Genomic DNA, 23,050 nt, shown 5'->3' on the forward strand with positions numbered 1-23,050 from the left:
CATATACACAGTAATTTGCATATAAGTTCTGGTCTGTTCCCTCTGGTTCAGGGGAGGGAACTGAGAACTGGACTGCCACTGCTTAAGACCAAGACCATTGTCATTCTGGGAAGAGGGTAGGGTGAGGCAAGTAAAAATACCACAAAACTTTCCTACCATTTAGAAAATTGCTTTTACTTCATTAGGCTTCTTGGTTACTGTAAACTTTGGATTGCTTGGTACAGATCTGATCTAATAAAGTTGGTTGAGACACTTTCTCATTTTTTCAATGTTTCTGTATTGGAAGAAGAACTTAAAGCTTCCTAATCTATTTTGTTGGCGTCATTCCTCTGCTGAATTTTTTTTTTTTTTTTTTTTTTTTTTTTTTTTTTTATTATACTTTAAGTTTTAGGGTACATGTGCACATTGTGCAGGTTAGTTACATATGTATACATGTGCCATGCTGGTGGTATATCTCCCAATGCTATCCCTCCCCCCTCCCCCCACCCCACAACAGTCCCCAGAGTGTGATATTCCCCTTCCTGTGTCCATGTGATCTCATTGTTCAATTCCCACCTATGAGTGAGAATATGCGGTGTTTGGTTGTTTGTTCTTGCGATAGTTTACTGAGAATGATGGTTTCCAATTTCATCCATGTCCCTACAAAGGACATGAACTCATCATTTTTTATGGCTGCATAGTATTCCATGGTGTATATGTGCCACATTTTCTTAATCCAGTCTATCATTGTTGGACATTTGGGTTGGTTCCAAGTCTTTGCTATTGTGAATAATGCCGCAATAAACATACGTGTGCATGTGTCTTTATAGCAGCATGATTTATAGTCCTTTGGGTATATACCCAGTAATGGGATGGCTGGGTCAAATGGTATTTCTAGTTCTAGATCCCTGAGGAATCGCCACACTGACTTCCACAATGGTTGAACTAGTTTACAGTCCCACCAACAGTGTAAAAGTGTTCCTATTTCTCCACATCCTCTCCAGCACCTGTTGTTTCCTGACTTTTTAATGATTGCCATTCTAACTGGTGTGAGATGATATCTCATAGTGGTTTTGATTTGCATTTCTCTGATGGCCAGTGATGATGAGCATTTTTTCATGTGTTTTTTGGCTGCATAAATGTCTTCTTTTGAGAAGTGTCTGTTCATGTCCTTCGCCCACTTTTTGATGGGGTTGTTTGTTTTTTTCTTGTAAATTTGTTTGAGTTCATTGTAGATTCTGGATATTAGCCCTTTGTCAGATGAGTAGGTTGCGAAAATTTTCTCCCATGTTGTAGGTTGCCTGTTCACTCTGATGGTAGTTTCTTTTGCTGTGCAGAAGCTCTTTAGTTTAATTAGATCCCATTTGTCAATTTTGGCTTTTGTTGCCATTGCTTTTGGTGTTTTGGACATGAAGTCCTTGCCCACGCCTATGTCCTGAATGGTAATGCCTAGGTTTTCTTCTAGGGTTTTTATGGTTTTAGGTCTAAGGTTTAAATCTTTAATCCATCTTGAATTGATTTTTGTATAAGGTGTAAGGAAGGGATCCAGTTTCAGCTTTCTACATATGGCTAGCCAGTTTTCCCAGCACCATTTATTAAATAGGGAATCCTTTCCCCATTGCTTGTTTTTCTCAGGTTTGTCAAAGATCAGATAGTTGTAGGTATGCGGCGTTATTTCTGAGGGCTCTGTTCTGTTCCATTGATCTATATCTCTGTTTTGGTACCAGTACCATGCTGTTTTTGTTACTGTAGCCTTGTAGTATAGTTTGAAGTCCGGTAGTGTGATGCCTCCAGCTTTGTTCTTTTGGCTTAGGATTGACTTGGCAATGCGGGCTCTTTTTTGGTTCCATATGAACTTTAAAGTAGTTTTTTCCAATTCTGTGAAGAAAGTCATTGGTAGCTTGATGGGGATGGCATTGAATCTGTAAATGACCTTGGGCAGTATGGCCATTTTCACGATGTTGATTCTTCCTACCCATGAGCATGGAATGTTCTTCCATTTGTTTGTATCCTCTTTTATTTCCTTGAGCAGTGGTTTGTAGTTCTCCTTGAAGAGGTCCTTCACATCTCTTGTAAGTTGGATTCCTAGGTATTTTATTCTCTTTGAAGCAATTGTGAATGGGAGTTCACTCATGATTTGGCTCTCTGTTTGTCTGTTGTTGGTGTATAAGAATGCTTGTGATTTTTGTACATTGATTTTGTATCCTGAGACTTTGCTGAAGTTGCTTATCAGCTTAAGGAGATTTTGGGCTGAGACAATGGGGTTTTCTAGATAAACAATCATGTCGTCTGCAAACAGGGACAATTTGACTTCCTCTTTTCCTAATTGAATACCCTTTATTTCCTTCTCCTGCCTGATTGCCCTGGCCAGAACTTCCAACACTATGTTGAATAGGAGCGGTGAGAGAGGGCATCCCTGTCTTGTGCCAGTTTTCAAAGGGAATGCTTCCAATTTTTGCCCATTCAGTATGATATTGGCTGTGGGTTTGTCATAGATAGCTCTTATTATTTTGAAATACGTCCCATCAATACCTAATTTATTGAGAGTTTTTAGCATGAAGGGTTGTTGAATTTTGTCAAAGGCTTTTTCTGCATCTATTGAGATAATCATGTGGTTTTTGTCTTTGGCTCTGTTTATATGCTGGATTACATTTATTGATTTGCGTATATTGAACCAGCCTTGCATCCCGGGGATGAAGCCCACTTGATCATGGTGGATAAGCTTTTTGATGTGCTGCTGGATTCGGTTTGCCAGTATTTTATTGAGGATTTTTGCATCAATGTTCATCAAGGATATTGGTCTAAAATTCTCTTTTTTGGTTGTGTCTCTGCCCGGCTTTGGTATCAGAATGATGCTGGCCTCATAAAATGAGTTAGGGAGGATTCCCTCTTCTTCTATTGATTGGAATAGTTTCAGAAGGAATGGTACCAGTTCCTCCTTGTACCTCTGGTAGAATTCGGCTGTGAATCCATCTGGTCCTGGACTCTTTTTGGTTGGTAAACTATTGATTATTGCCACAATTTCAGCTCCTGTTATTGGTCTATTCAGAGATTCAACTTCTTCCTGGTTTAGTCTTGGGAGAGTGTATGTGTCAAGGAATGTATCCATTTCTTCTAGATTTTCTAGTTTATTTGCGTAGAGGTGTTTGTAGTATTCTCTGATGGTAGTTTGTATTTCTGTGGGATCGGTGGTGATATCCCCATTATCATTTTTTATTGTGTCTATTTGATTCTTCTCTCTTTTTTTCTTTATTAGTCTTGCTAGCGGTCTATCAATTTTGTTGATCCTTTCAAAAAACCAGCTCCTGGATTCATTGATTTTTTGAAGGGTTTTTTGTGTCTCTATTTCCTTCAGTTCTGCTCTGATTTTAGTTATTTCTTGCCTTCTGCTAGCTTTTGAATGTGTTTGCTCTTGCTTTTCTAGTTCTTTTAATTGTGATGTTAGGGTGTCAATTTTGGATCTTTCCTGCTTTCTCTTGTGGGCATTTAGTGCTATAAATTTCCCTCTACACACTGCTTTGAATGCATCCCAGAGATTCTGGTATGTTGTGTCTTTGTTCTCATTGGTTTCAAAGAACATCTTTATTTCTGCCTTCATTTCGTTATGTACCCAGTAGTCATTCAGGAGCAGGTTGTTCAGTTTCCATGTAGTTGAGCGGCTTTGAGTGAGATTTTTAATCCTGAGTTCTAGTTTGATTGCACTGTGGTCTGAGAGATAGTTTGTTATAATTTCTGTTCTTTTACATTTGCTGAGGAGAGCTTTACTTCCAAGTATGTGGTCAATTTTGGAATAGGTGTGGTGTGGTGCTGAAAGAAATGTATATTCTGTTGATTTGGGGTGGAGAGTTCTGTAGATGTCTATTAGGTCCACTTGGTGCAGAGCTGAGTTCAATTCCTGGGTATCCTTGTTGACTTTCTGTCTCGTTGATCTGTCTAATGTTGACAGTGGGGTGTTAAAGTCTCCCATTATTAATGTGTGGGAGTCTAGGTCTCTTTGTAGGTCACTCAGGACTTGCTTTATGAATCTGGGTGCTCCTGTATTGGGTGCATATATATTTAGGATAGTTAGCTCCTCTTGTTGAATTGATCCCTTTACCATTATGTAATGGCCTTCTTTGTCTCTTTTGATCTTTGTTGGTTTAAAGTCTGTTTTGTCAGAGACTAGGATTGCAACCCCTGCCTTTTTTTGTTTTCCATTTGCTTGGTAGATCTTCCTCCATCCTTTTATTTTGAGCCTATGTGTGTCTCTGCACGTGAGATGGGTTTCCTGAATACAGCATACTGATGGGTCTTGACTCTTTATCCAACTTGCCAGTCTGTGTCTTTTAATTGGAGAATTTAGTCCATTTACATTTAAAGTTAATATTGTTATGTGTGAATTTGATCCTGTCATTATGATGTTAGCTGGTGATTTTGCTCATTAGTTGATGCAGTTTCTTCCTAGTCTCAATGGTCTTTACATTTTGGCATGATTTTGCAGCGGCTGGTACCGGTTGTTCCTTTCCATGTTTAGCGCTTCCTTCAGGAGCTCTTTTAGGGCAGGCCTGGTGGTGACAAAATCTCTCAGCATTTGCTTGTCTGTAAAGTATTTTATTCCTCCTTCACTTATGAAGCTTAGTTTGGCTGGATATGAAATTCTGGGTTGAAAATTCTTTTCTTTAAGAATGTTGAATATTGGCCCCCACTCTCTTCTGGCTTGTAGGGTTTCTGCCGAGAAATCCGCTGTTAGTCTGATGGGCTTCCCTTTGAGGGTAACCCGACCTTTCTCTCTGGCTGCCCTTAACATTTTTTCCTTCATTTCAACTTTGGTGAATCTGACAATTATGTGTCTTGGAGTTGCTCTTCTCGAGGAGTATCTTTGTGGCGTTCTCTGTATTTCCTGAATCTGAATGTTGGCCTGCCTTGCTAGATTGGGGAAGTTCTCCTGGATAATATCCTGCAGAGTGTTTTCCAACTTGGTTCCATTCTCCGCATCACTTTCAGGTACACCAATCAGACGTAGATTTGGTCTTTTCACATAGTCCCATATTTCTTGGAGGCTTTGCTCATTTCTTTTTATTCTTTTTTCTCTAGACTTCCCTTCTCGCTTCATTTCATTCATTTCATCTTCCATCGCTGATACCCTTTCTTCCAGTTGATCGCATCGGCTCCTGAGGCTTCTGCATTCTTCACGTAGTTCTCGAGCCTTGGTTTTCAGCTCCATCAGCTCCTTTAAGCACTTCTCTGTATTGGTTATTCTAGTTATACATTCTTCTAAATTTTTTTCAAAGTTTTCAACTTCTTTGCCTTTGGTTTGAATGTCCTCCCGTAGCTCAGAGTAATTTGATCGTCTGAAGCCTTCTTCTCTCAGCTCGTCAAACTCATTCTCCATCCAGCTTTGTTCCGTTGCTGGTGAGGGACTGCGTTCCTTTGGAGGAGGAGAGGTGCTCTGCGTTTTAGAGTTTCCAGTTTTTCTGTTCTGTTTTTTCCCCATCTTTGTGGTTTTATCTACTTTTGGTCTTTGATGATGGTGATGTACAGATGGGTTTTCAGTGTGGATGTCCTTTCTGTTTGTTAGTTTTCCTTCTAACAGACAGGACCCTCAGCTGCAGGTCTGTTGGAATACCCTGCCGTGTGAGGTGTCAGTGTGCCCCTGCTGGGGGGTGCCTCCCAGTTAGGCTGCTCGGGGGTCAGGGGTCAGGGACCCACTTGAGGAGGCAGTCTGCCCGTTCTCAGATCTCCAGCTGCGTGCTGGGAGAACCACTGCTCTCTTCAAAGCTGTCAGACAGGGACATTTAAGTCTGCAGAGGTTACTGCTGTCTTTTTGTTTGTCTGTGCCCTGCCCCCAGAGGTGGAGCCTACAGAGGCAGGCAAGCCTCCTTGAGCTGTGGTGGGCTCCACCCAGTTCGAGCTTCCCGGCTGCTTTGTTTACCTAATCAAGCCTGGGCAATGGCGGGCGCCCCTCCCCCAGCCTCGCTGCCGCCTTGCAGTTTGATCTCAGACTGCTGTGCTAGCAATCAGCGAGATTCCGTGGGCGTAGGACCCTCCGAGTCAGGTGTGGGATATAGTCTCGTGGTGCGCCGTTTTTTAAGCCGGTCTGAAAAGCGCAATATTCGGGTGGGAGTGACCCGATTTTCCAGGTGCGTCCGTCACCCCTTTCTTTGACTCAGAAAGGGAACTCCCTGACCCCTTGCGCTTCCCAGGTGAGGCAATGCCTCGCCCTGCTTCGGCTCACGCACGGTGCGCGCACCCACTGGGCTGCGCCCACTGTCTGGCACTCCCTAGTGAGATGAACCCAGTACCTCAGATGGAAATGCAGAAATCACCCGTCTTCTGCGTCGCTCACGCTGGGAGCTGTAGACCGGAGCTGTTCCTATTCGGCCATCTTGGCTCTCCTCCCCCCTCTGCTGAATTTTTAAATGTTCACTCTGGCTTACCTGTTAATGGAAGAATTTGCATAATATCTACTTAGAAATGAAAGTTAAAAGTAGTTTTAAAATAATTTAAATGAAATAACAAGAAAAGATAGGGATTCAGAAAATTTTCACTTGCATCATTATACTCACAAGAAAAAAAATTCATTTTTTCCATTGAAATGGATTTCAAAATATTTTTTAACATTAAGAATTGGTATTTGGAGAAATAAACTTATAATCCTTGATTTTTTTGGTAGTATAGGAAACTTTAGAAACTATTTTTTGATTATAATAGATAGCACCATTTAATAAGAGAAAAGTCTGTATTACTAAAGAATGCAATCATTCCACAAACCTTACTGAATTATTATTGATTTAAGGAAGAATTATCAATTCACATTAAGATGGATGGTTGATAAGATACTGGATATTCATATAATGCCAAAGTAGCACCACATAAATTCTTAAGACTTGGTTATTACAAGGGCATAAACAGAACTATACACATTGAGAGGGGTCAGGATCATCACTGCAATCGATAAATGAATCTTAGCATATTAGTAGTCATTAAGTATTAGGCCTTGATGTGTTGCAACTTGAGTGTGAAAAAGCCACTTATGACACAGTCTAGCCAAAAAGATTTGCCTTGGATCCATCAAACCCTTAGGAATAACTTTCAGCCTTTGGAAAATTCAGCAGATAGACCTTACTCTATGGAAGAATAAACTAAATAGCAGCATGAGGATATAACCACATAAATCCATAAGGTATGGGGCATTCTGCAGAAAAATAAGCTGGCTGTCTTCAACAAGACATGTTCATTAAAAGCAGAGGACTGTACTAGATTATAAAAGTGTTATGGAGATAACAATCAGAAGCAGTATATAATCTTGGTTTGTAATGGGTTTGGATCAGTTAAGGAAAACTAAATGTGAGCTAGAAATACTAGTAGGAACAGTTACTGAAATAGAACAAGTGAGAAATGATAGAAAAATGTAAGTGATTGTATGTGTGGTAAAGTCTAGTTTTGGTAAAAACATATACAGTGAGTGTGTGTGTGTATGTATGGAAAAATATCTTGAAGAATATATACACTAAGTTATCTGGCAGAATGTGACTTTATTTTTATGTCTATATTAATTTTCTATACTGGTTCTGCAGTAAAATTTTGTAAAATAAATTATGTAACAATTGATAGATTTACATTCAAGTTTTAATGTTTCATAATTTCAATGACAGTGCTTGTAATTCATTCAACACTTACATTTTAAGTTTCTGTGAAATGACAGTGCTTTATCCCTTTATTTGCTAGATAGAGGGCGCGGATATTTTATTTCTATTAAAGACAATCGAGGAATTCTATAAAAGTGAAGATGGAGAAAATCTGGAAATCCTCTGTCCAGTTCAAGATCAAGCCTGTGTAGCTAAATTTGAAGATGGAATTTGGTACCGAGCAAAAGTTATCGGTAGGAGAATGCATGCTGTTTCTACAGGGAGATGTTATACTTCAAAACTAGTATCATTTGAGTTGGTACCAATTCAGTCTTGGAAGTAATGTTATTTGATCTTATCATTTGCTCTGCCATCTCTCTTTAGAAAAGCTAGTAATAATGTTGAAAGGTGAATCTATCTCCTGATATTTTGTTTGACTTGACTAGAACTTAACCATTGGGAATCTTGCTGGAAAAGTAGTATAGATAGAACAAAGCAACAGAAATTAATTATTCAAAAACCGGTGAACTCTAGTTTGATGTTGACTGTTTGTCTGTCCCATGCTATTTTGATTGTCAAGGTACAAATTAAAGGTGAGTCCTTTGTGTCTTCTCTGCTTCCCTTCAATTTTAATATATTCTTCTTTCCTGGGAATTATTGACTGAACTGCTAGTTTTCTCGATGTATTTTTTCTACTTTTTCTACATCCTCCTTAAGTAATTGATTCAACTTATGAAATAATGGGAAGAATAAAAAGTGGGATTGAAGACAGAAGATTTTTGAAAATGGAGGTATTAGTAACAAAAATAATAAAGTTTATTATTCCCCAGCATTGATTAAGACAGAACATTACAGACTAAGCTTTTGTGGGTTATGAAATTAGATATACCATAGGCAGTTTAATCCATTGTGTTGTTTCTTTTATATGCTTTCTAGTTTGTAGATATGTCCTTTTTTAATTGAAAGAGTAAAAAGCCAGTGTGGTGGCTCATGCCTGTAAATTCCAGTACTTTGGGAGGCTGAGGCGGGTGGATCGCTTGAGGCCAAGAGTTCGAGACCAGCCTGGCCAACATGACAAAACCCTGTCTCTACTAAAAATAAAAAGTTAGCAAGGCATGGTGGTGTGTGCCTGTAAGCCCAGCTATTCAGGAGGCTGAGGCACGAGAATCACTTGGTCCTGGGAGGCGGAGGTTGCAGTGAGCTGGGATTGCGCCACTGCACTCCAGCCTGGGCGACAGAGCAAGACTGTCTGAAAAAAAAAGGCCGGGTGCGGTGGCTCACACCTGTAATCCCAGCACTTTGGGAGGCCAAGGCAGGCAGATCACCTGAGGTCGGGAGTTCGAGACCAGCCTGACCAACATGGAGAAACCCTGTCTCTACTAAAAATAAAAAATTAGCTGGGCGTGGTGGTGCATGACTGTAGTCCTAGTTACTCAGGAGGCTGAGGCAGGAGAATCACTTGAACCTGGGAGGCAGAGGTTGCGGTGAGCTGAGATTGTACCATTGTACTCCAGCCTGGGCAACAAGAGCAAAACTCTGTTTCAAGAAAAAAAAAAGAGAAGTCACCACGCCCGGCTAATTTTTTTTTATTTTTAGTAGAGATGGGATTTCGCCATGTTGGTCAGGCTGGTCTCTAACTCCTGACCTCAAGTGATCTGCCTGCCTCAGCCTTCCAAAGATGTTGGGATTACAGGCATGAGCCACTGTGCCAGGCAATTTTTTTTACTTTAGTTTGATACTGTTTAAAATGTTTTTTCCATTATTAAGGTAATCTAAGATCTTTACAAATTATTCCTAATATATAATCAGTTCTGTTTGTGTCAAAACTATTCTTGCAACCTGAGTTTTCTATCCTTCATTTGTCACCATTGATTTTAATTTTGTTAATGGTTAGTGACTTGAACTAACTACAGATTTTCAAATGTGGTTCTTATGAATGTCTTAGTCTGTTTTGTGCTGCTGTAATAAAATACTATAGACTGGGTAGTTTAGAAATTTACTTTACAATAGAAATATACTTCTCAGTTCTAGAGTCTAAAAAGTCCAAGATCAAGGCACTGTTTTATTGAGGGCTTAGTCTCTGTTTCCAAGATGGTGCCTTGTTGCTGCATCCTCCAGAGGGGAGAGACACTGTATCCTCTGATGCCAGAAGTAAGAAAAAGGAAGGCAAACTCCCTTCACCAAGCCCTTTTATAAGGGCACCTAATCCCATTTATGAGGGCAGAGCCCTCATGACTCAGTCACCTCCCAAGTACTGCTGCATTAGGGATTAAGTTTCAACATGAATTTTGAGACAAAAACATTCCAGTGATTGCAATGAAGATAACACTGTATAGTTTCGTAAATATCTTTGGAGCAAACAAAAGCATTTTCATGACACTAAGGACTTTGCAATTGCTTTTCAAATTAGGATTATTGGCTTGAAAATGTTATCTATTTGGTGAACAATAAGGCCTCTGAAATCTTTGAGTAGTAACATTTGAGGAAGATGGAGTGTCCATGGTGCTCATTCTACTTCTTCATTTCTATTAGCACCACTTTTGGGGTGCTAATAGAAGTGTATGTGTGATTTGTTTGGCCCATTTTCCTGTATCTTCTGTGGTCCTGTTGAACTCCCTCTTGAAGATGATACTTGGTTTGGTGAATAGTAGCTCTTTTGTTTTTTATCTGCCTAATTTAAAAGTTAATGCTAAAAGACACACTCCACTTCCCTCCTTGAAGGCAGTTACTTTTCATTCTTTCAGCTGTTTTGTTGTTTACTTGTGTTCCTTCTTCTAATATGTAATACTTCAGTTGACACTTCAGTTTTAGATATTACCTGTTACTCTGTCAGACAAGGTTTGGATCTCCATAGCCCTTTTGTCCTCCTTTTTCTCTTTTCTATAGTTGTATGACAATTTTTCATTAAATTCATACTCTGTGTAAATAAAGCCATAAAGTATACTTTGCTTAATTCTATTGTGAGTTCATAATTATGTTCACTTTTCACTTTATTTTCTTTTAATTTTTGAGTGTATTTTTAAAAGTTCAAAACCATTTTCCATATGATAAATGTTAGTTTGATTTTTTTTTTTTTTTTTTTTTAAGCATGAAAACATCCTTTTTGAGACGGTCTTACTCTGTTATCCGGGCTGGAGTGCAGTGGAACATGATCATGGCTCACTGCGACCTCTGCTTCCTGGGCTTAAGCAGTCCTCCCACCTCAGCCCCCAGATTAGCCAGGGCTATAGGCACTTGCCACCACGCCTGGCTAATTTATATATTTTTTTTGTAGAGCTGGGGTCAAACTCCTGGGCTCAAGTGATCCTCCTGCCTCTGCCTCCCAAAGCACTGAGATTACAGGTGTGAGCCATCACATGTGGCCAAAAATATCCTTTATCTTCTCCAATTGGGCTGCTTACCCCCTAGGCCTTACTACACATTTTTTATTCTGGAAATGTATTTCAGTCGGCTATACACTTCATTGTCCTCCAGTATTGGATCCCTTGTTTTCTGGATGCCATGTTTACCTCTTGAGTTTAATTCCCTTTTTCGCATGGAGCCATCTTCCCATAGTTTCTCCAGAGAACATAAATGGGGAAATTTGAGACCTTCCATGTCTGACTCTGTTCTCATGTGATAATTTAGATAAAACAATAACATTCTTTAAATTACTTTCCATATCCATCTATTTGTTTAAAACTACATTTCCATTCAGAGACTTTAGGAAGAGTAAGAATCTAATGGCATTGGCATAATTGAGAACATCCTTCTAGCAAGGGGATTCCAGTGGAAGTTGGGAGAGGTTCCCCCATCTTTTGGCTTTATAATAACACTTATCTTCTCAATTATCATGGATATCTCCTACCATAGGGCCTATGTTTGAAGTGTCATCTTGAATGAGTGCTAGTGCTGTGCCACTTGCTTCTACTTCTCCCAAGGAGCAGAGAATACTGGACTTTTTTGCATATTGAAATGATAGATACTGTATTAGTCTTTAAGTTTGAAAACTATGTATTTTGAGTATTTTCAAAAAGGTTAGTGTGTGATACGTCTTTTTTTAAAACTTCTCTGTGTTTGAAACTTCCAGAGATTTCTTTAAAGTATAGAGAATAGAGTGGTACAGAGGTCTCTCTCTACTTGTTTTTTTGCAATATGCCCCAAGTACAATATTTTTTTAAATTTCACAGATACTGTTATATGAATGAATCTTTGTTGAATATTTTGCCTTGTTTGATCACCTATGTTGACTCACAATAAACATGTATTAAGTGCTTACTTTATACCTTGTGCTTTTTAAATAGGCGAATCCTCCAAAAACGTCTCATGAAGTTAGATTATATTGGTATACCCGTTTTACAGATGAGGTAATGAGGCTTAGAGAGAAAAAGTAACTTGCTCAGGGTAATGTCTTAGAGATATTAATTAGCTTGCTTTAGGTCACATAGAATTTTAGTGACGGAGCTAGTGTTCAAAACTGATCAGTCTGACTCAAAGCCTAATTCTTAACTTTTAAGTCATACCACCTGCCATATAATTTTGTTATCCTGATTTTGGCTATCCTTTGAATACTTAAAGCATACTAGTTTTTCATTCTTATAAGTCTGCACTATGGATGATTTCGGGGTTCACATATTTGAAATATTTTTTACATTTTAAAAAGTACTAAGTTTGTATATTGAAGCTAAAAGTATTCTAATCTAGTTGGCCATAAACCAATCTAAATTTTTCTAGATAATTCTGTTTCCAAGTTTGTAATTTCTAATTTCATAATTTTTCAAGGATTGCCAGGACATCAGGAAGTTGAAGTTAAATATGTGGACTTTGGTAATACTGCAAAAATAACAATCAAAGACGTGCGTAAAATAAAGGATGAGTTTCTGAATGCCCCAGAGAAGGTAATCTGTTTATTATGAATTCTAGGGCTAGAATATCAGCACAAATATGGATGTATTTTTAGAAGCTATTGTCACCATAGAAATGTTAGCGTCCCTTTTTGTCTAGTTGCTGATACAGGGACTATAGATAAATGTTGCTGTGGTTACTATTGAGGAAATAATATGTATATCATGGCAAATAAGCATATTAAACATTAATCAGGTATATTTGTGTCTTAAGTACTTGTTGGCAGCTTTTAATATATCATTTTGAGATCATATATTGTGGTAAGAGTCACGTTCATGATATATCAAGTTAAAAATGCTTATCTCAGAAGTACTTCTACTGTGATCATATTTATACTTAAGTATATATGTGTGTACAATAGAGAAGCCTGGGAGAATATGTAAAAAACTGAACCTTGTTTATCTCTGGGGAGGAGTAGTATTCTGAAAGAAGGGTAAGAAGGAGCCTTGTTTTCTAATTTATATACTGTTGTTTGAGTTGTTTTTAAGCCGTGTTTTTCATTTTAGGAAGTGTGTAGTATTACAGAAAAAAATTTTAAAATACAAATGAGCAGGTTGGGCACAGTGGCTCATGCCTGTAATCCCAGAACTTTGGGAGGCCGAGGCGGGGGGATCATGAGGTCAGTAGTTCGAGACCAGCCTGGCTAACATGATGAAACCCCATCTATACTAAAAAGATACAAAAAATTAGCTGGGCGTGGTGGTGTGTGCCTGTAATCCCAGTTACTCAGGAGGCTGAGGCAGGAGAATTGCTTGAACCCGGGAGGCGGAGGTTGCGGTGAACCAAGATCACGCCATTGCCCTCTAGCCTGGGTGACAGGGCAAGACTCGGTCTCAAAAAAAAAAAAAAAACAAATGAGCAAAAGGGAGAATCACTCAGAATCATTGTTCAATATTTTTGATATCTGTACTTCCAGATACATCTTCTGTGCTTTCAGCAGTTATAGAATCAGACTATAAATCATCCTGTAACCTGCTTTTTACAAGTAATTAATGTATCATAAGTGTTTGTAATGAATGCTTGTTATTCCAGTATGTGAATGTACAACAGTTCATTCAGCCAAATACTGTGCTGATTTCAATGATTTGTGTTTATAAAGTACTTTTACAGACACCTTCACACATTATTTGATTATTTCTAATATGTATGAAATTCAAACATAAAGATTAGTTTTGTACACACTTACATAAAACTTGGATTCTAAAGTAGGTAGAAATTAAATTTTTTTCTTAATGGTGGAATTTTGTCTGACACAGGCAATTAAATGTAAGTTGGCCTATATTGAACCATGTAAAAGGACAATGCAGTGGTCCAAAGAAGCTAAAGAAAAATTTGAAGAAAAGGCTCAAGATAAATTTATGACATGTTCAGTTATCAGTAAGTTCCATTTTTACTTGTTATGTAATCACATATAATTTAAAATAATAATATGAATAACATTTGTCAAATTTTAGAATAAATTCAGCGTGCCATCAGTAGTAGTGGTGAGAGATAAGATTTGTTGAGAATTAGGTACAATGGAATTATATCTTTTATGGACTCTAAAGTCATCAGGACAAAAATCACCATAAAAGATCAAGTCACCCTTGACATGGCCCCTTGAAAGCCCTAAAGCCAGGAATTAGCTTCTTTTATTTGTTTGCATTTTTGCTAGGGCTCCGTCCTTGTCCTTAACATAGTGGATGCTAACGTTTAATTTCCAGGAAAGTGAGGGGAGGTGGGACATGATTGGTAAACAGCTTTTCCTTGCTGTTTTTTGTCTCACTGGCTTAAGCGAATTCAACTGTGGGTTCTCAGCATAATTTGAAAAAAGTTATTCCTTTTTTGGAGCAATTGGGACCAAAATAGAGTCTGACCACTAGCCCACAATTTTGTAACATAACAAGCTCTGAAAATCAAAAGTTCAGCAGCAAAATTGGTTCTGAATTGGCATGAGGCTGTATATAGTTTTTATCTCGTTTATAGTGAATATTCATATTTTACTTCAAGATAATGTTTGTGGGCTGCTGCCCCAGACTCTGCTGGGGTATTAGATACATATACAGGATAGGTGCCGAGTAGCTTTTCTCAATTAGAAGAATTTTGAATTCTGAAACATGCCTGGCCGCAAGGGTTTTAGATAGGGGGATTGGGAATCTGGGTTGGTTTTTTTGTTTTTTGAGACAGGGTTTGATTCTGTCACCCAAGCTGGAGTACAATGGTGTGAACAATGGCTCACTGCAGCCTCAACCTCCAGGGCTCAAGTGATCTTCCTTCCTTAGCCTCCCGTGTAGCTTGGACCACAGGCATATGCCACCATGGCCAGCTAATTTTTAAATTTTTTTTGTAGAGATGGGATCTTACTTTGTTGCTCAGGCCAGTCTCGAACTCTTGGGCTCAAGCGATCCTCCCTCCTTGGCCTCCCAAAGTTCTGGGATTACAGGTGTGAGCCACTTTGCCTGACTGGGAATCTGTTTTTCATCTGATATTTTGATCAGTTCCAAAGTTGTAACACACACTGGCTGGGCTTCATGAATAGTAGTGCAGGATACATGAGACCATGTTTACTTAGCATAAATGTATAGGACTTTCAGGGGTAGTTTTTACTGTATCCATGTCTTTCCTTTATCGTAAGACTATTGGACTATTCACTGTGAGGAAACTGGAGCCTAGAAATGAATTGCTCAAAGTCATAACCTAGAAATGGTAGTATATCTCTGATAATTTATTTACTTCAGAACAAGAAATTGTTCTAAAGAAATAGTGTCATTTAAGAGGAATGTGATTATACAGACTGTATCCTTAGGCTATAGAAGTTTTCTATCTAGCTTCTCCGAAATGAACAAATGAATTAAAGACCTCTTGGTCCTTGAACAGTCTCCACTGATTTTGAGCCAACTTTAACCTGTATAACTGTTTTCCAGCCTTCCTTTAGGAATTATGTTTCGTGGGGTTTTTGCCCCCTCCTAGAATAATTTCCCATGGACAGTCAATCAAGATTTCTTGGGTTTCTTTCTTGATTCCTCTTCTTTCTTTCTCACATAATTATTTAATACCAGTGACATCTAAACACTAGCTGTGGCATAGTTATTAACTTAGATTATTTTATTTAAAGAGTGCCAGAAGGCCTTGCCCAACCAAAACTGTCTTTTCCCATTCACCTGCACAGCAGTAAAATTGTGAGTTCAAGACCTTTATAATAAAGTGAACTACCACAGCTGAGAACAGGAACCTGCCATTAATACATGCTGTGTTACCTTAGAAAGCAAGGAACATTTATATTTGATTAAGAGGAGAGCAGGGAAGATGATAAAGGTACAGAACACAGAGAAAGTTGACCCTATTGGAATAAAGAACTTTTTGCATAAGAAGTATAAAACCAAAGAACTAAAGTTAACACAAGAGATGGAAAAGCAGGGGAGATCAAAGTTTATTGAGGCTCAGTGTTGCTTAGCCTTTTGTGTCTAGATAATTTATCTGGAACATTGAAAAGTAGCCAGGAATTTTTTTTTTCAACTCCTGGTAAAAAAGCTTTTTAGGCCAGGTGTGGTGGCTGATGCCTGTAATCCCAGTATTTTGGGAGGTCAGAGGTGGGTGGATCACCTGAGGTCAGGAGTTTGACACCAGCCTGGCCAACATGGTGAAACCCCATCTGTACTAGAAATAAAAAAATTTATATATTAGCTAGGTATGGTGGCACACACCTGTTACTCCCAGCTACTTGGAGGCTGAGGCAGGAGAATCACTTGAACCTTGGAGGCAGAAGTTGCAGTGAGCCGAGATTGTGCCACTGCACTCCAGCCTGGGTGAGAGAGCGAGACTTCATCTCAAATTAACAACAACAACAACAAAAAAGCAACAAACCCTCTGCAGGAAGCAGACTGCTCCTGGAGGACCCGGGAGAGCCCCCAAAACTGAGTACCCCAACTGCAGAAGTGGGAAAGGGAGACCCTCCTCTCCTGAAAACACACTTCCACTGGAGAAGCTGAAGGTCTGTTTGTGGGAGAAGTTTCCAACTTTACCTGGAGCTGAGTCAATTTAGAGAGCCGAGCGAAATATAGGGGTAGAAGAAGCAGCAGAAAGGCCCTGGGAGCTCACTGGGCCCCCAAGCAGCCCATTCCTGCCTGGTGCCACAGGGATTCAATGGGAGAGGAGCAGGGGGTAAAACTCCACAGGGAGAAGGAAATCTCTAGCTGAACTTGGTAACAATTTGAACAGGGTGAGAAGCCTCCTGGCCAGAACTCAGGGGAGGGTACAAATCTGGTGTGCAGACTCCACAGGCAGGGGAATAACCAAGCCCTTTTCTTTCCCAGCTGGGAGGCAGATAGCCTGGGGCAGGTTTTCAAACCCATATTGCTCTCCACCTGGACACAGACTTGGGGCTGATGGGGGGAACACAGTGGGAATGAGACTGGCCCTTTGGTTTGCGTGGGCGCTGGGTGAGGCCTGTGACTGCCATCATTCCCCCACTTCCCTGACAACCTGCATGACTCAGCAGAGGCAGCCATAATTCTCCTAGGCACACAACTCCAGTGATCTGGGAATATCACCCCCATCCCCCACAGCAGCCTCAGCAAGACCCACCCAAGGAGAGTCTGAGCTTAAACACACCTAACCCTGCCCCCACCTGATGGTCCTTCCCTACCCACCCTGGTAGCTGAAGAGAAAGGGCATATTATCTTGTGAGTTCTACGTCCCCGCCCATCACCGGTTCCTCCTCGTACTACCACAGCTGATGCTCTCTGAAAATTGCCACCTCTGGCAGGAGGCCAACTGGCACAAAAATAGAGCATTAAACCACCAAAGCTAAGAACCTTCACAGCCCATTTCACCCCATCGCCACCTCAACGGGAACAGGCACTGCTATCCACTGCTGAGAGACCCATAGGTGGTTCACATCACAGGACTCTGTGCAGACAACCCCCAGTACCAGCGCGGAACCAGGTAGACTCTCTGGGTGGCTAGACCCGGAAAGAGACAACAATCACTGTAGTTCAGTTCACAGGAAGCCACATCCGTAGGAAAAGGGGAAGAGTACTGCATCAGGGGAACACCCCATGAGACAAAAAAATCTGAACAACAGTCTTTAGCCCTAGACCTTCCCTCTGACAGACCCTATCCAAATGAGAAATAACCAGAAAACCAACCATGGTAATACGACAAAACAAGGCTCTTCAGTACCCCCCCAAAATCACACTAGTTCACCAGCAGTGGATCCAAACCAAGAAGTAGTCCTTGATTTACCTGAAAAATAATTCAGAAGATTGGTTATTAAGCTAATCAGGGAGAAAGGCGAAGCCCAATGCAAGGAAATCCAAAAAACAATATAAGAAGTGAAGGGAGAAATATTCAAGGAAATAGCTTAAAACAATCAAAAATTGAGGAAACTTTGGACACACTTTTAGAAATGCGAAATGTTCTGGAAAGTCTCAGCAATGGAATTGAACAAGTAGAAGAAAGAAATTCAGAGCTCGAAAACAAGGTCTTCGAATTAACCTAATCCAACAAAGACAAGGAAAAAAGAAAATATGAACAAAGCCTCCAAGAAGTCTGGGATTATGTTAAACGACCAAACCATAGACTTCTCTTCTTCCTCAGGAAAACGTATTTGGGGAAATAATTGAGGAAAACTTCCCCAGCCTTGCTAGAGACCTAGACATCCAAATACAAGAAGCACAAAGCTTGGAAAATGTACTTGGGGGAATAATCAAGGAAAACTCCCCAGGCCTTGCTAGAGACCTGGATATCCAAATACAGGAAGCACAAAGAAGACCTGGGAAATTCATCGCAAAAAGATCTTTGCCCAGACACATTGTCATCAGGTTATCAAAGTTAAGACAAAGGAAAGGATCTTAAGAGCTGTGAGACAGTAGCACCAGGTAACCTATAAAGGAAAACCTATCAGATTACCAGCAGATTTATCAGCAGAAACCCTACAAGCTGGAAGGGATTGGGGCCCTATCTTCAGCCTCCTCAAAACAATTTATCAACCAAGAATTTTCTGTCCAGTGAAACTAAGCATCATATATGAAGGAAAGATACAGTCTTTTTCAGACAAACAAAGGCTGAGAGAATTCGCCATTACCAAGTCACCACTACAAGAACTACTAAAATTTTGGAGCTCTAAATCTTGAAACAAATCCTGGAAATACATCAAAACAGAATCTCTTCAGAGCATAAATCACACCAGACCTGTAAAACAAAAATACAAGTTAAAAAGCAAAAACAAAAACCAAAAAAACCAAAGTACACAGGCAACAAAGAGCACCATGAATGCAATGGTACCTCACATTTCAATATTAACATTGAATGTAAATTGCCTAAATGCTCACTTAAAAGATACAGAACCACAGAATGGGTAAGAACTCACCAACCAACCATCTCCTGCCTTCAGGAGACTCACATAACACATAAGGACTCACATAAACTTGAACTAAAGGGGTGGAAAAAGGCATTTCATGCAGATGGACACCAAAAACGAGCAAGGGTAGTTATTCTTATATCAGACAAAACAAACTTAAAGCAACAGCAGTTAAAAGAGATAGAGAGGAACGTTATATAATGGTAAACGGCCTTGTCCAACAGGAAAATATCACAGTCTTAAACATATGTGCACCTAACACTAGAGCTCCCAAATTTATAAAACAATTACTAATAGACCTAAGAAATAAGATAGACAGCAACACAATAATAGTAGGGGACTTCAATATTCCACTGACATTACTGGACAGGTCATCAAGACAGAAAGTCAACAAAGAAACTGGATTTAAACTATACCTTGGAACAAATGGACTTAACAGATATATACAGAACATTTCATCCAACAACTGTAGAATACCCATTCTATTCAACAGCATATGGAAATTTCTAAGACCATATGACCTCAATAAATTTAAGAAAATTGAAATTATATCAAGCACTCTCTCAGACCACAGTGAAATAAAACTGGAAATCAACTTCAAAAGGAACCTTCAAAACCATGCAAATACATGGAAGTTAACCTGCTCCTGAATGAGCATTGGGTCAAAAAATCAAGATGGAAATTAAAAATTTCTTCAAACTGAACGACATAATGACACAACCTATCAAAACCTCTGGCACACTGCAAAGGCGGGTGCTAAGAAAAGTTCCTAGCCCTACATGCCTACATCAAAAAGACTGAAAGAGCATAAACTGGCACTCTAAGGTCACATCTCAAGTATTAGAGAAACAAGAACAAGCCAAACCCAAACCTGGTGAAATAACCAAGATTAGAGCAGAACTAAATGAAATTGAAGCAAACAAAAAATACAAAAGATAAATGAAAAAAAAAGCTGGTTCTTTGAAAAGGTAAATAAAATTGATAGGCCATTAGCACGATTAACCAAGAAAATGAGAGAAAATCCAAATAACCTCACTAAAACGAAACAGGAGATATTACAGCTGACACCACTGAAGTACAAAAGATCATTCAAGGCTGCTATGAACACTTTTACTCACATAAACTAGAAAACCTAGAAGAGATTGGATAAATTCTGGAAAAATACAACCCTCCTAGCTTAAATCAGGAAGAATTAGATATCCTGAACAGACCAATAACAAGCAGCAAAACTGAAATGGTAATTTAAAAATTACCAACAAAAAAAAGGACCAGACGGATTCACAGCAGAATTCTGCCAGACAATCGAAGAATTGGTACTTATCCTTTTGACACTATTCCACAAGGTAGAGAAAGAAGGAACCCTCCCTAATTCATTCTATGAAGCCAGCATCACCCTAATACCAAAGCCAGGAAGGACACAACCAAAAAAGAAAATTATAGACTGATATCCTTCATGAACATAGATGTTAAAATCCTTAACAAAATACTAGCTAACTGAATCCAACAACATATCAAAAAAGTAATCCATGATCAAGTGAGTTTCATACCAGGGATGCAGGGATGTAATATATGCAAGTCAATAAATGTGATACACCACATAAACAGAATAAAAAATCACGTGATCTCCATAGATGCAGAAAAAGCATTCAACAAAATCCAGCATCCCTTTATGCTTAAAACTCCCAGGAATTTGGCATACAAGGGACATACCTTAATGTAATAAAAGCCATCTATGACAAACCCACAGCCAACATAATTCTGAATGGGGAAAAGTTGAAAGCATTCCCTCTGAGAAGTGGAACAAGACAAGGATGCCCACTCTTACCACTCTTCTTCAACATAGTAGTGGAAGTCCTAGCCAGAGCAATCAGACAAGAGAAAGAAAGAAAGGGCATCCAAATCAGTAAAGAAAAAGTTAAAGTGTCACTGTTTGCTGATGATATGATTGTTTAACCTGAAAACCCTAAGGACTCCTCCAGAAGGCTCCTAGAACTGATAAAATAATTCAGCGAAGTTTCCGGATACGAGATTGATGTACACAAATCAGTAGCTCTTCTGTACGCCAACAGCGACCAAGTGGAGAATCAAATCAAGAACTCAACCCCTTTTACAATAGCTGCAAAAAAATAAAATACTTAGGAATATAACTAACCAAGAAGCCAAAAGACCTCTAGAAGGAAAACTACAAAACACTACTGAAAGAAATCATAGAGGACATGAACAAATGGAAACACATCCCATGGATGTGTAGAATCAATATTGGATGGGTAGAATCCATCTGATTCTACCATATTGCAATGGTACCCATATTGATGGGTAGAATGAATATTGTGAAAATGACCATACTGCCAAAAGCAATCTACAAATTCAGTGCAATCCCCATCAAAATACCACCATCATTCTTCAGAGAATTAGAAAAAACAATTCTAAAATTCGTATAGAACCAAAAAAGAGCCCACATAGCCAAAGCAAGACTAAGCAAAAAGAACAAATTTGGAGGCATTACAATACCTGATTTCAAACTATACTATAAGGCCATAGTCACCAAAACAGTGTGGTACTGGTACAAAAATAGGCACATAGACCAATGAAACAGAATAGAGAACCCAGAAATAAACCCAAATACTTACAGCCACCGATCTTTGACAAGGCAAACAAAAACATAAAGTGGGGAAAGGACACCCTTTTCAACAAATGGTGCTGGGATAATTGGCTAGCCACAGGTAAGAGAATGAAACTGGATCCTCATCTCTTACCTTATACAAAAATCAACTCAAGACTGATTAAAGACTGAAATCTAACAGCGTAAACTATAAAAATTCTAGAAGATACCGTTGGAAAAACCTTTCTAGACATTGGCTTAGGCAAGGATTTCATGACCAAGAACCCAAAAGCAAATGCAGTAAAAACAAACATAAATAGCTGGGACCTAATTGAACTAAAGAGCTTTTGCATGGCAAAAGGAACAGTCAGCAGAGTAAACAGACAACCCACAGAGTGGGAGAAAATCTTCACAATCTGTACATCTGACAAAGGACTAATATGCAGAATCTATAATGACCTCAAACAAATCAGTAAGAAAAAAATACCAAAAAGTAGGCTAAGGACATGGATAGACAATTCTCCAAAAAAGATATACAAATGGCCAACAAAGGTATGAAAAAATGCTCAACATCACTAATCATCAGGGAAATGCAAATCAAAACTACAATGTGACGCCACCTCCTCACTCCTGCAAAAATGGCCATAGTCAAAAAATCAAAAAACAGTAGATGCATGCGTGGGGTGAACAGGGAACACTTCTACACTGCTGGCAGGATTGTGAACTAGTACAGTTACTATGGAAAACAGTGTGGAGATTCCTTAAAGAACTAAAAGTAGAACTACCATTTGATCCAGCCTTCCCACTGCTAGATATCTACCCAGAGGAAAAGAAGTCATTATTCGAAAAAGACACTTGCACACGCATGTTTATAGCAGCACAATTCACAATTGCAAAATCGTGGAACCAACCCAAATGCCCATCAATCAATGAGTGGATAAAGAAACTGTGATTTATACATATATATATATGTGTGTGTGTGTGAATATGAATGATGGACTACTACACAGCCATAAAAGGAATGAATTAACAGCATTTGCAGTGACTTGGATGAGATTGGAGACTATTATTCTGAGTGAAATAACTCAGGAATGGAAAACCAATCATCGTATGTTCTCACTGATATGTGGGAGCTAAGCTATGAGGAGGCAAAGGAATGGACTTTAGGAGCTTGGGGGTAAAGTAGGAGGGGGGCGAAGGATAAAAGACTACAAATACGGTGCAGTGTATACTGTTTGGGTGATGGGTGCACCAAAATCTCACAAGTCACTGCTAAAGAACTTACTCGTTTAACCAAATACCACCTGTACCCCTATAACTTAATGGAAAAAATTTTTTTAAAAACTTTTAAATGTATACTGTTATAACTCTTATAACTTGGTTAATATAGAATGTTGCTGTTGGTAATGGTTATCTTTTTATTTAGAATCATTCTGACTAGCAGCTACCAGCTGGAAAGGTGTAGTCATATACAGATCTCAGTGCATTTTTTAGAGATGTTTTCTAAAGAAATTTATCTACCATATTTCAGATACTTATTGACCAATTTCCCTGTGCAAAGTACCATAAATAAGTAAATAGACACATGAGACACAAGCCTTACACTCAGTTAACTCTCAGTCTAGTTTAAGAAATAGA

At 39.1% G+C, this 23,050-nt stretch overlaps 1 protein-coding gene across 12 annotated transcripts in view; it reads left to right on the forward strand.

The window, feature by feature from the left end:
- The window catches only part of RNF17 (ring finger protein 17), a 140,816-nt gene that overhangs the window by 69,856 nt on the left and 47,910 nt on the right, over nt 1-23,050 (forward strand). For all 12 annotated transcript variants that reach the window (XM_055359691.2, XM_055359692.2, XM_063697201.1 and 9 more), the window contains 3 exons: nt 7,687-7,840; nt 12,348-12,463; nt 13,727-13,847. In XM_055359691.2, the coding sequence (XP_055215666.2) occupies nt 7,687-7,840; nt 12,348-12,463; nt 13,727-13,847 (391 nt within the window). The remainder of the gene's footprint in view (nt 1-7,686; nt 7,841-12,347; nt 12,464-13,726; nt 13,848-23,050) is intronic.

This window comes from Gorilla gorilla, chromosome 14 (assembly GCF_029281585.2).
Source record: "Gorilla gorilla gorilla isolate KB3781 chromosome 14, NHGRI_mGorGor1-v2.1_pri, whole genome shotgun sequence".
NCBI classification, from domain to species: domain Eukaryota; kingdom Metazoa; phylum Chordata; class Mammalia; order Primates; family Hominidae; genus Gorilla; species Gorilla gorilla.